At 50.7% G+C, this 12,957-nt stretch overlaps 1 protein-coding gene across 2 annotated transcripts; it reads right to left on the bottom strand.

The window, feature by feature from the left end:
* Positions 1-22: 22 nt before the first annotated feature.
* On the bottom strand, positions 23-12,165 carry LOC133144479 (F-actin-uncapping protein LRRC16A-like). Of its 2 annotated transcripts, XM_061267198.1 has the most exons (38): positions 12,007-12,164; positions 11,303-11,397; positions 9,869-9,919; positions 9,748-9,807; positions 9,517-9,629; positions 9,344-9,441; positions 9,152-9,222; positions 8,886-8,959; positions 8,739-8,814; positions 8,598-8,686; positions 8,429-8,523; positions 8,252-8,338; positions 8,056-8,159; positions 7,911-7,988; positions 7,747-7,823; positions 7,543-7,647; positions 7,399-7,468; positions 7,217-7,298; positions 6,954-7,053; positions 6,837-6,891; positions 6,606-6,778; positions 6,462-6,530; positions 6,174-6,267; positions 5,927-6,025; positions 5,732-5,860; positions 5,543-5,653; positions 5,263-5,438; positions 5,090-5,177; positions 4,869-4,997; positions 4,720-4,786; positions 4,453-4,637; positions 4,283-4,383; positions 3,815-4,208; positions 2,746-2,773; positions 2,260-2,487; positions 1,524-1,622; positions 1,364-1,462; positions 23-711 (listed from the first exon to the last, which is right to left on the bottom strand). In XM_061267198.1, exons 1-38 carry the CDS (start codon positions 12,038-12,040, stop codon positions 587-589), a joined length of 4,008 nt encoding a protein of 1,335 aa, XP_061123182.1. In that variant the 5' UTR covers positions 12,041-12,164; the 3' UTR covers positions 23-586. The 2 variants fall into 2 exon arrangements, 1 of the variants encoding a protein (XP_061123182.1); XR_009710707.1 differs by lacking the exons at positions 23-711; positions 1,364-1,462; positions 1,524-1,622; positions 2,260-2,487; positions 2,746-2,773 and having other exon boundaries at positions 4,067-4,208; positions 4,720-4,803; positions 12,007-12,165.
* Positions 12,166-12,957: the final 792 nt, after the last annotated feature.

The following is a 12,957-nucleotide window of genomic DNA, read 5'->3' as shown; positions in this document are numbered from 1 at the left end:
GAATTTCTTTCACCAGGAGGAATAGTTTTGTTGGTGTGTGTATTTTTTCCAAGGTTAGACTACTGCTCAGCTTTTCTGCTTCATCTGAAGAGGCTCAAAAGAATGCTGCTTTGTCCATTTCTCTCTCTGGGCCACCATTCCAGGCTTTCAAACAGCATAGCGCAGGGCAAATGTCCATTTTAATACTTACAAGTTGCTTTCACTTTGATGTGGAAATGAAAAGACCGATACCCAATGCCGTCAAGTCATCTTGGTTTCCAAATTTCACATTCATACCATTTGCAGCAAGCTCAGAATGAAGAAAAAGGTTATTTTAAAAAAGTGCTTGTAATGCTTTGCACTACAACACGGAAAAGCACAGGTTACTTGTAGCGACGCGGCTCACCTGAGCTCAAATTGGGGGGAAATGAGTTAGCCGAGCCCACCAAAATGGGGGGGCGCGCCATCCATCACCAAAATGACTTGGAAGCATAAAGACACAGGCACCCGCTGGAATTCTGCGAAGACCGAGGCGTTGGGAGCCCTGAGGTCAGCACTTTGTTGGCGTTAGCGCTATTAGCATATTCAGCGGGACGTGCTAATGGCGTTACGGTGTCGGAGAGTAGGCGGGCAGGGACTTGGCTCGCTGACGCACAACAGGACAACGGCGTGGCGACGTCTTGAGGGACGACCAGCGCTGCTGTCGCGGTGAGGCGGCGGCAACGCCGCATGCTGACGGGAAACCGCAACACATTTTGTCACAAGAGTCGCACAAACAAGTACAACGATTGTAATATAGTGCTCATTGTGCCACCGTTGGAGAGTAGGGTCCAGAGTATTACTGTGGAACTAGTAGCAGTAGAACAGGGGTGTCCAAATTTTTTGCAAGGTGGGCCAGATTTAGTAACGCTAACGTGAAGGGGCCCGGGGGCCAATATTTTGTTTCGCTTCTCTTCCGGGGGGGTTGCTAATCGGAAGTCAAACGCTGCGCGTTTGCTTCTCTTCCGGGGGGGTGCTAATCGGACGTCAAACGCTTTGTGTGGCGGGCTCCATCTAGTGTGGAAACTGAGAAGTGCAACAGAGTTGAGCTCAAGCTTCTTGTGCGGGCCATATTCAATTATGTTTTCAGAATTTGCCGCGGGCCAATAAAAACTGGACCATAGTTTGGACACCCCTACAGTAGAACCATCACTGCGTCGTAATAGTCGTGGCCTATCTCCAGTTGTTGCAGATGAGTAGTGTCACTGTATTACTGTTGTAGTCGTACAAGTTCTCATAGTAGTAGTACTTTTCATATTATTCATCTGGCTGTAGCAGTAGTAATAGATTAGTGGTGTCAAAGTATTACTGTCGTATGGTAGTGCATTGCATTCGTGGGACTGACCAGTCAAGTTGCTATCTTGGTGTCCATCATTTTGTGATGGCTCCCTCTTCAGGCGAGGAGCAGGAAGAGGAACTTGAACGCCCTCTGCCACGGAATAGTCTGGAAGGAAACGGGGGATATTAGCTTTGCATTGTTACTTGGTGACATTCGTGTGACTGACCAGTCAAGTTGCTATCTTGCTGTTCATCATTTTGTGATGGCTCCCTCTTTAGGCGAGGAGCAGGAAGAGGAGCTTGAACACCCTCTGCCACGGAATCGTCTGGCAGGAAACGGGGGATGTTAACTTTGCATTGTCACTTGGTAGCTTGGAATCATTACATGCTAGTGAAACACTTTCACCTATTAGCTGACCATTGGCAGCTGTGATTAGCATTGAGGCATCATCTTAACATCATTGCATGTTAACTCACTATTGTCAAGTGTTAGCATACCATCATCAGACGTCAGCGTTGGCACACGTTAGCTTAGCTTTAGCTGAGCATCATCACGTCAGTTTAGCATTGTCACCAATTAGCTTAGCATAATCAGGTTTGATTAGCATCATCAAGTTTGATTAGCATTGTCACATGTTAGCTGAGTATGTTATCTTAGTATTATATGTGCGATCTTAGCATCATCAGATATCAGATTAGCATTGTCTCGCATTAGCTTAGCTTGGTCACCTTGGCATCAGTGCACACTAGCTTAGCATTATCACATGGTAACATAGCAACATAATGTGTGATCTTTGCATTATATATGTTAGTTTAGAATAATAACCAATCAGCTTAGTATTGTTTACCATTATCTAAGCATCATCGCTTATAAGCTTAGCATCGTCTGGCATTAGTCTAGCATGGTGATGTGCCATAATGACATTGTTCCATCATCATCATCATTTTTTTTCTTCCACTTACTCGGCACAAAGGTGCTGCCGGAGCCCAGTGTACCGGGCAGACTGGGGAAATTGGAGTGACTGGGCAGACTGGGGACACTGGAGGGACTGAGAGGATCTGGCAGACTGGGGACACTGGAGGGACTGGGCAGACTGAGGGATTCCGTGACCGGCGGACAGAGCGGCGACTTGGTGCTGACGATGGGTGCTTTGGACCTTGGGGAGGTCTCTGGTCGAGACTGCTCTGCATCTGCGCCCATGTTAGGACAAACCATGGATTAGCTGCAAGCGCATCACATGTAATGTATAAACATAGATATGGCTAAATAGTGTTTCGGGAGTCAGAATCAGTGCTTCCAATTCCATCGCAGTGACTGCGTTTGGAATAGCACCCAAATTGCTAGGATGAACATTTTTTTCAAGGTTGTGATTATACAGGGTAGAAAATTAGTGAATAATTCCACAGTCAATAGTGTTACCGTCAGCATTTCCCCTAGCGTGGACTTACCCATGTGGCCTTCTTTTGACGACTCCAACTAAACAACCAAAGGGGAAAAAAAAACACCTTGATGTCATTTCAAGGTCAGAGAATCGCATCATGTCATCTGTGCTTGTTTTCTAGATTTTCCACAGCATACTGACCAAGTATTGATTTTACTACTTAGAATACAGTAGTTAGTAGGGGTGTAACGATTCATCGATACACATCGATTAATCGATATAATGCTCTACGATTTATTGACATCGATGCTAAACGTAAACATCGATTTATATCGCCGTGTTTGACCTCGGACATTAGACGCGACTTTATTTTGAAATCCAGTTCATTGTTGCTTGCTTCCTCTTTCCGGGAGCAGTGCGCGGCGTTGTTGTGTTGTGAGCAGAGCAGGCACGTGAAAGGGGAGTCGACAACTAGTACGCGGCTACTGGGCTGGTGCTATGGCTAGTGTCCCAAAAGACGAGGAAATTTGCTCCCCTTTAGGCTTCAAGTCATTCATTTGGAAGCACTTTGGATTCCAAAGAAAAGATGGCTCAACGGACAAGACACGTGCAGTTTGTAAATCCTGCCATGCGGTGATCAAATATTCAGGGAGCACAAATCTCGCCGCACATTTAAAGAAAAAACACGACATCAAAGTTCAGTGTTAAAATAAGCACTTTGTATACTACAATACTCTTGTAATTTCCTAAATAAAGAGTTTGCAGTACCTTGTTGATGTTGCGTATGAATTGTTATAAATCAGGATATTGTTCTATATTTTTTATTTAAAAAAAATAAAATATCGATCGTAGAGCACTATATCGTGATATATCGTGAATGAATCGCAGCAGGCTTTAAGATATCGGCAAATATCGTATCGTAGTTCTTTGTATCGATATGATATCGTATCGTGACAAAACCCGCGATTTACACCCCTAGTAGTTAGCTACTTACAGTGTTTATTACATAGCTACAGTGGTTAGCTACGTATAAAACGTATGTACTTGCAGCAGTACTGAGAAAGATACTTAGGTCCCCTTCCCCAATTGTATGTATTTATTCCGCGGCCATGGAAGCAAATTGTTGCTTTCCTCACCTTGTGGGCAACCATTTTCTTCTGCTGTGCCTTGATCTCTGCCAGAAGGTCGGCACCCATGACGGGAACGCCCACGCGCCGCGGGAGCAGGGTGACGTCCTTTTCCTCAGCCGCTCCATAGGAAGGTGCCGAGCCGCTCGTTTCAGAATGCTCCTTGGAGGGCGACGTAGGCAGGGACTCATCCGTGAGCACGTTGACGGGAGTCGTGGGGGGCGACAGCACTGCGGCGGGTGATGTGGTCTGGGGCGACACGACAGATGCGGCAGCCCCCTGGCTTTTTTCCGAAAGGGACGTCCGACCTTTGATGAGGTTGAAAAAGCCGCTCTTCCTGGATTCTCGCCTTTTGTCTACCAACTCGTGCGTGTTTGACGGCGTGGCTTGTGCGGCAAGGCGTCTGCGTGGACAAGAGGTGCAGTGATTGCTTCAAGTGGCTTTCACTCAAAGGAGTAGGCCACGTCGGGTTCTCACTTCAAGCTGACTTTCAGAACTTTCTTGGAGAAGAACTCATCCACACCCTCGTCCAGCCTTCCCATCATGCCCTCATGCTCGACCACTGGCGCTGTCTCACGCTGCAAACAAATAGTCATGGTCACACAAGGTATACTGTGTGCTGACTGACTGGGTTCCTGCCAACTCACGCCGACTCTGCTAGCTTTGGTTCGCCTCCTGGCTTTGGGCCGCAATTTGGTGTGATGCTGCAGGGGGGGCGGCGATCCCAGAGGTGGGAACGCTGGTGCGAGGTCTGGCACGGGCAAAGGCGGCGGCGGCTCCACCACGTGGATGGGAACCTCCTGCAGGGCCTTGTCCAGGTCAAATTCCATCTCTGAAATAAACATCACAAGTTCCCTTTTGATGGTTTAAAAAAAAAAAAAAAAGCCCCAGATTCTGCACCTGCCATTACGTACCAAAGGCAACCGAGACCGGTCGCAGCATTCGGACCAGAATACTCTTCCTTTTGGATTTGGCTGTCGTCTGGAGGCAAAGGTGCTCTATCAAAGACATTGACAACCAAATAAACAGCCTTAACAAAGGGGAGGAAAGTAGCAATTCCTACAACGCAAGCGTCCGCTTGGCCGCCCTCCTCGCGAAACTCCGGATAAAGGACCGTCTCGTCGAGAATCTGCCTTTCCTCCTGAGACTCGGGCTGGAGCGCAGGTTGGCCCTGACTGCTCACGTGATTGGCCTACAGCGAGGTAGGACGAAATGGACGGTGGCCAGACGAATGGAAGATCGGTCCCATGAAGAGCGGGAGCGAGGACAAAAATAGCAACTGACCAGGGTGTGGCGCCACGTGGACAAAGAGTCCAGGATCCCATCGACCACGCGGTCGGAGATCAAGGATGCCGCGCCGAGTTTCAGCTCACTAGGGACAAAGGCAATAAGGAGGAGCGGACGCACGTGGATGGGGGAGACAGGTGCCAAAGAGCGGTGAGTATGTCCACTGTGACCTGATCTTGTTGAGGATGTCAACGCCCGTCTGTTCCAGCAGCGTCTGGCTGAAAAACGTGCGAGGGACGCTCATCTTCTCCGCGCCTGCCTTCAGCAGATCTACACTGAGACGGGTCGTCTTCATCACGTGTGGACACAAACCGGAGGCCGCTTCCAACATGGACGCCAGCATCGTCTGCAGAGAGCAGAGAAGCTGACGAACGCTGGCTGGACTAAACTTTTGCCACTGCAACTTGGCTTAAACGTGCACGTGGAGGCCAGTTGTCAGCGTGTGACTACCCGCAGCTGCTCCTCCATCACGGCCGCCACTTCCACTGCCACTGACTCCAACTTGTCTTGAATGGCACCGCGGAAAGCATTGCCGCCCAGGTGGTAGAGGCAAGGGAGCAGCTGGAGGGTCCAGAGAGGGAAGGGGCACACTTCAAAGTTCCACTCAGAACCAGCTAGCATGAGCTCAAGTTCACCCACCCTTTTGGAGTTTCTTGCATCATTCATCAGGTTTTCTGCCACTTTCATGTCCTCCCGGACCACACGGTCCTGGGAGAACATGAGTGAGTTTAGGTGGTCCTGAACCTTCACACACATGGTGTCCATCATCTGCACGAAGGAGCAGAGGGTCAGCTACAACTCGGTCCGAGGAAGGGCTATTGCTGAGGTGCCCGCCTGCTGCGTGGTGCTGGTGACGATGCCCTGCTGCAGCCGGTACGCCTGCTCCTGGAGGTACTTCCGGGTTTCGTGGTTCCTCAGCAGGAAGTGCTCCATCTGCAGACAAAGACACCACACCGATTGTCACGCTAGTTTCAAAGTAGGGTCCCGGGAACCTCGGCGCTTCACCCGTGCAAGTTGGGGAGTTAGCTAAACCACGAGTATGAAATGATGTCCCAAATCCCAAAAGGAACTCGGAAGTCACCTTCAGCAGAGCGTCTTCTGTCTTTTCTGGGTGTGTCTTAAGCGCCTGGGCGGCATCCAGGATGGGAACGGGCATAAATCGGATGGTGAAGTTCCTTTCAAAAAAGAAAAAAAAGTGTCTGAAATGCATTTTAACCAGCAAAAAGAGATTGGAGCACACCAGACCCGGTATTAGCAAAACTGGGTTTTGTTTTGGTTTTGCACGTGGGCTTTTTGTGATGCAAAAAACTAAATTTGTGGCGCTTCAATAGCCCCATCTGCCATCCCGACTGAGGAAGCGCAAACTCACTTCTCCAAAGCGGATGCCACTTCCTGCAGGCCCTGAGGGCTGACGTTGTTCCTGTCCCAGACGAGCGTCCTGTAAAAGGCGACAATAAGCCAGCAAAGAGCGGCGGGACCCAGACTGGCACCAGATTGGAGCGCCGCCCCCCACCTGAGCTTGGTGTTGATCTGCAGGGCCTTGGCCAGCATTTTGGCGCCCATGTCTCCCATGGCGTTGCCGCTGATGTCCAGCTGCGTGAGCGAGGTGTTGCTTCCCAGGGCGTTGAGGACAATGACCAGGTCGCCCTTCAGCTTGGAGTCAGCCAGCGACAGCGAGCTCAGCGGCTAGGCGGCACCAAACCATGTCAGCGGCGGCTGCAGTTTGAACGCATGCGCCACTCACCGACTCCTCCTCCTGGATCAAACGGACCAGTTCATCTAGGACTGGCGCCACATTCCTGCCGGAAACGAGGGAGCGGCAGTGAAAAGCGTCATGCCCACATGCTGCTCGGCAACTCACTTGGACTTCATGTTCTGGAAGTTCCTGCCCAATGAAAGGTGGCGCACCGAGCGGTTCTTGGCCAGCCAGACTAGCAGGGTGCTCAGGTCCCCATCCAGACCTGACACGAGAAAAGAAGACTTGTTGAATTTGCCAACAGCCACAAGACTTCAATCAATTCATCCGTTGATTGAGGCTAGCATGCTAACACGGGAGGGAGCTGGGGTAGCTCGAGAAACGAAACACAGAGCACCATGTGGGGCGGGCAACAAATAGGCCGGCACCGTTATCGGAGATGTCCAGACTGGAGATGTTGGGGATCTCTGCCACGCAGCCCTCCAGGATCTGAGCGCCAGCCGAGCGCAGCTGGAAGTCAAAACAGAGCGGGTCACGTGACTTGCCAGGCGCCTTCCTTTGGGTCACGTCACGACACTCTGCGCAAGAGGTACGCTACCAAGCGCATTACCTCACAGCCGCTCAGGTCCAGAGACACGTCGCCCAGGTTGGGGTTGCACCCCAGGCCCAGCAGCAGCGCCCTGAGAAGACAACAGTAAAGGGCTGACAAGCGTTGGCGGCCATGCGCCATCCGTGCAGCGGCGCGCTTGCGCACTTCAGAGCCTCGGCGGGAAGTCTGCATCCGGACACGTTGACGGAGACCAGAGCCTGGCTCAGGCTGAAGAACTGCTTGAAGGATGTGGGAACCTCCCTGCACTTCCTGACCATGACGCAAGAACAAGCAGGGCGGCACACACACGTATGTTGACAGGACTGACATGTAACCTGTCAATCCTGTCAACATACGTGTGTGTTTCACCTGTGAGAGTAGATTGTCTTTGACATGTTGAGGACACGCAGATGCTTCAAACATCCTTTGAGAAGAGATGATGATGTCTGACACAAACACATATGCGCAATCATTTGATGTGATTTTGGAAGATCACCGTGCGTGTGTGCATGCGCACGTGTATGTGCGTTCACCTGCTCCAATGAGCAGTCAGTAGAGGACAAATCCAAAACTTGTAAGCGGTTGTCACGACTCAGGAAGTTATGGAGGTGCTGTCAAAAGAAAGACAACGTGGTTGTTAGCGTGTGGCCGACGTGTTGTGAAAGCGCTCCGTGCCACCTGCAAGTCGTCCCCTCGGAGTGAGTTTCCTGTCAGCTGGAGATGCGTGAGACTGGCGGCCACGCTGGGGTTGCGGCAGAGCGCCTGACACAGCAAGTTCACGCCTGACACACACGCACGCACGCGCACACACACACACACACACATGCGTGAGCGGGGCCCACCCTCGGAGAAGGCGTCTGGACAGATGAGTCACCTTTGGGGGACAGCGAGGTCTTGCTGAGGTTCACTCTCTTCAGGCCCATCGCCAGTTTGCCCAGCTGAGCGCCCAGAGCACACATGCCTCAAACACACACACAGCCAGTCATCTCCTAATGGACATACCAGTGTGTGTGCATGTTGCAATGCAAAGCGGCGCATATGTGTGTTGAACCTTTGTCGTCCAAAGAGTTGTTGCTGAGGTTGAGGGTGTGCAGCGTGGAGGCGGGGTTGTGAGCCAGAGCCAAGGACAGCTTGTGAGCAAAGTCACTGAGGAAGAGAAACGGGAAGACAAGTTGAAGAAGAAGAAGCACGTGCGCGCTGGCGGTCACGCCCACTCTGACCTTCTGAGGCCGACGTTGTCCAGGACCAGCTCCTCCAGGCAACTCGATCGGGAGATGACATGCAGGATCTGCTCGCAAACCTCTGCCGACTACCCATCCGCGTAAACATTAAGTGGGCTCCCTAGCACACGCCAACCTTACCAGTTTGAAGTCCTTCGCCACCAGCTTGGTGAACCACTTGTTGTACTCCAGTGTGCCAACGATGGCCACGAGATCCCTGAAAAAAAATAATGAGGGTATGTCGCAAGCCGTGAACGCAGCTCAGATCTCAAGACCAGACGCACACACCTGCCGTCCAGGTGACTGAAGTCGTGCAGGTTGAGCTCTGTGGTGTCCTGGCTCAGGTAGATGGTGTCCACATCCTGATGGGGGAAAACCACAAGTTTTGAAAACTCTCCTGCTACAAGACAGTGTTTTGCATAGGTGCGCAACGTGTTGCCGTCCGCCCACCTATCAAATTCAAAAAGCGCAGCGCAACTATCGTGCTCGGCTATGTGTGACGGCATTAGCGTCACCTTCATTGGCTTCGGCAACAAGAATCAAGTGCCACTCACCCACTGGACCTCCTCCCTGTAGGCCAGGTTGAGGTTGTCGCAGACGGCCCGGTACTGAACCGAGAAGCCTCCTGGAACAGGATTTAGGAATGGGGATAACTATCAAAGCGCTACCCCCCCCCAACGCCCCACACACACATCGCCCCCCCCCCACACACACACACAACACGCCCTCCCCCCCCCCAACTCTACCGCAAGGCCCCAAGCCCACAGGGTCCAGCTGCTCCCAGACGGCAATGAGGGCAGCCCAACGCTCAGAAGGCGTCACGTGAAACTTCTTCAGCAGACTCCTGGTGGGAAGACAGAAAGCCAGAACCTGAGCAAGTCCAACATCTCACACCTAAAATTTGCTCCTTGCTACTAACATGTCCGGGCAGATCCTTGTGAGATTGGCACCGACGTGGGCGATGACTCGGTCACTGTCCTTCTGGGAACTAAACCACAGCGTGCATGGGCCGCGCTGGCACTCCACTAGCACCTACATGCGCACACACATACAACACACACACAGAACCAGATACGTATGTAAGCGAGGTGGCACGCGATGGGTAAGTCCAAATCAAGTTAGCATGTTACCACTTCTTGTAACATCTTACCTGAGTGGGCTTGTTGCTACGGAGACCATGGATGTCCAGGTAGCTGAAGGAGTGCTCCACCTGCACACAGTTGAGTTTTGGAGAGCAAGCTCGCAATAGATGTGAGACACTGAACACCAACCTTGGAGGGAAAGCGTGCCGACAGCAGGTAGGCTCGATGCGACGACAAGGCCTGCACACAAAGAATATTTGTGTTTCCACGGTCTTTTTCCGATTTGCTTGATGAGTACAAGCCCACTTTGTCACAAGTTAAGGAGACCACGTCGGCGGATGCGTCGGGACGGGCCCGGGCGCATGTAGGCATGTGCGGGCTTCGCTGTGGTGTGTACGTGTGTCTGCCCTCAGGTATGCATGTACATGTTTGTGCATAAAAGGCAACAGCGAGCTCACATCCTTGCTGCAGTGCACTGCTTACACTCACCTCGCAGCGGCGTTACGAGGAGACTGGTTCTTGCATCCCTGTTTTCCAGACTAATTTGCATTTCTTTTATGCTTGAAAAAAAGTTGACGAATGCTGTACACACGAAATGAGCGAAATTTATCTGTGTACAAACATCGAGCGGTTGGGACAAAATATCACATCATAGCCAATACGATATGTAATAGGGGTGCAACGATTCATCGATACACATTGATTAATCGATATAATGCTCAACGATTTATTGGCATCGATGCTAAACGTAAACATCGATTTATATGGCCGTGTTTGACCTTGGACATTAGACGCGACTTTATTTTGAAATCCAGTTCATTGTTGCTTGCTTCCTCTTTCCGGGAGCAGTGCGCGCGTTTTGTGTTGTGAGCAGAGCAGAGCAGGCACGTGAAAGGGGAGTCGACAACTAGTACGCGGCTCCTGGGCTGGTGCTATGGCTAGTGTCCAAAAAGACGAGGAAATTTGCTCCCCTTTAGGCTTCAAGTCATTCGTTTGGAAGCACTTTGGATTCCAAAGAAAAGATGGCTCAACGGACAAGACACGTGCAGTTTGTAAATCCTGCCATGCGGTGATCAAATATTCAGGGAGCACAAATTTCACCGCACATTTAAAGAAAAAATACAACATCAAAGTTCAGTGTTAAAATAAGCACTTTGTATACTACAATACTCTTGTAATTTCCTAAATAAAGAGTTTGCAGTACCTTGTTGATTTTTCGTATGAATTGTTATAAATCAGGATATTGTTCTATATTTTTTATTTAAAAAATAAAAATAAAAATCGATCGTAGAGCACTACATATATCGCGATGTATCGTGAATGAATCGCAGCAGGCTTTAAGATATCGGCAAATATCGTATTGTGAGGCTTTGTATCGATATGATATCGTATCGTGACAAAACCCGCGATTTACACCCCTAATATGTAATGATGCAAATTTGTCCCGAAGCAGCTTACTTTTGTTGCTGAGCAAGAGCCATGACGGCCCAGTGAATGGATTTGTAGGAAGTATGGGACCCAAACTGATTGAAACCGGACCGAGCCCAACTCCGTCCAGCAGCCCGACTCCATCAAAACGTATCTCCATATCTCACGATGCCCGAGGTCACTAAGGTCACTCACCAGAACTTTGTCCAGCTTTTCACCTTTGACCTCCGGCTGGAGCTCGCAGCTGAGAGTCAACTCGAGGGACCGCCCGACCGCCTCCTGCACACTCTCTGCCCGCCCGCAACGACACACAAAGCAAGGAAGAGGAATTAGAGGAGATGGCCTTTCAGGGCATAGGCTTGAGATGGACCATTTCTAGAGAGCCAGGAGAGAAGACAGATCATGGCCGACGCCGGCCCTCTTTTGTCACTTGCTCCCTCGCATATCCCAACTGGCTTCACTTGCACAAGTGCGCGTCCACAGTAGCCTGTGTGAACAACGTTGGAATTCAAGAACATTACGTCCGCACTTTGCGCAACTTTGACAAAGCCAAGTCGCGCAAGGTCTGTAGGGCCTACAGCAAGCACAGAAGGCCTTGTAGGCTATCATGCTGCTGGCTGAATTGGGTGAGTTGAAACTTTCACAATGCCAACTGAGGATATGTGAAGATTCCGTCCAACGGGATGGAAAGGGACGTTTGAACTTGGTTTGATATAACGACAATTTGTTTCTATGCATAGGAATGTGTCAGGACACGCCTACTTATCCCCCGCATAGGAGCAGGTAACCCGCCCGCCCCCGAGTACATGGAAAAAAAATCCCCCTTTCCCGTGTCACAGTAATTTGTGACACAAGTCAAGTTTAGAAAGAGTGCCCCCTCAGAATGAAGCTGTTCTCACCGAGTAAATCCTTTGGCAATTCTGACGGCTCCATTTCTTGCTTCTCGTCCAGCAGATCACCTTATTTCACTTTTCTGCTTCTTCGTCCCACCACAACATGGAAACACCCGACCACAAGTACCAGCAAGTCCAAAACGCGCGCGCACATAGTGCCGCCCCGAGCTCGTGCGTCAAGTCGAGACGCGGCCATAGTGACACCTGGCGTTCATGTAGGATCATTACATCAACATTACGCAAACAAACGAACTCACACAAATGACTCGTTTTATTTTGTGAAAGCGTCGCCACGCCAATCAACTGGATTTGGGGACTTAATTCATATCTAGACCCCTCCACACCCCCGTTTGACATGAATTTGTTGCTAGTGGGGTCGTAACCGTTCCCTCTGCTTTTACACTGAACTGCTTTTACCTTGAAAAACAAGTTAGGGTGAACAAAAGAGACTCAGTTGCTTTGCATCGTGATTGTCTGTCAGCAACAAGCGGAGAACCGGCCGACTGTTCTCAAAACGACTTATCGGTGCTGGGGATGTGCAACTACTAACAAATCAAACATAAGTAGGCACTTTACTTTTATTGTATTTGAATTTAACACTGTTTCTTCTGTCCCATCCATCCATCCATCCATCCATCCATCCATCCATCCATCCATCCATCCATCCATCCTTCCGCTTATCCGGGGTCGGGTCACAGGGGCAGCAGCTTCAGGAGGGACTCCCAGACTTCCCTCTCCCCAGCCACTTCATCTAGCTCATCCAGGGGGATCCCAAGGCGTTCCCAGGCCAGCTGAGAGACAGTCTCTCCAGCGCGTCCTGCGTCGTCCCCGGGGTCTCCTACCGGTGGGACATGCCCGGAACACCTCCCAAGGGAGGCGTCCAGGAGGCATCCTGATGAGATGCCCGAGCCACCTCATCTGGCTCCTCTCAACGTGGAGGAGAAGCGACTCTACTCC

The sequence above is a fragment of the Syngnathus typhle genome, linkage group LG20 (genome assembly GCF_033458585.1).
Source record: "Syngnathus typhle isolate RoL2023-S1 ecotype Sweden linkage group LG20, RoL_Styp_1.0, whole genome shotgun sequence".
Lineage (NCBI taxonomy): Eukaryota > Metazoa > Chordata > Actinopteri > Syngnathiformes > Syngnathidae > Syngnathus > Syngnathus typhle.
Note: the sequence above shows the minus strand (reverse complement) of the source record. Positions and strands in the feature narration are given on the sequence as shown.

Excerpts from the sequence above, each read along its gene's own strand:
- LOC133144479 (XM_061267198.1), bottom strand. The coding sequence starts at position 12,040 with ATGGAGCCGTCAGAATTGCCAAAGGATTTACTCG. Across the intron at positions 5,861-5,926 it reads TCACCAGCACCACGCAGCAG|ATGATGGACACCATGTGTGT; the intron begins GCGGGCACCTCA and ends TCCTTCGTGCAG. Across the intron at positions 4,209-4,282 it reads GTTCTGAAAGTCAGCTTGAA|ACGCCTTGCCGCACAAGCCA; the intron begins GTGAGAACCCGA and ends TTGTCCACGCAG.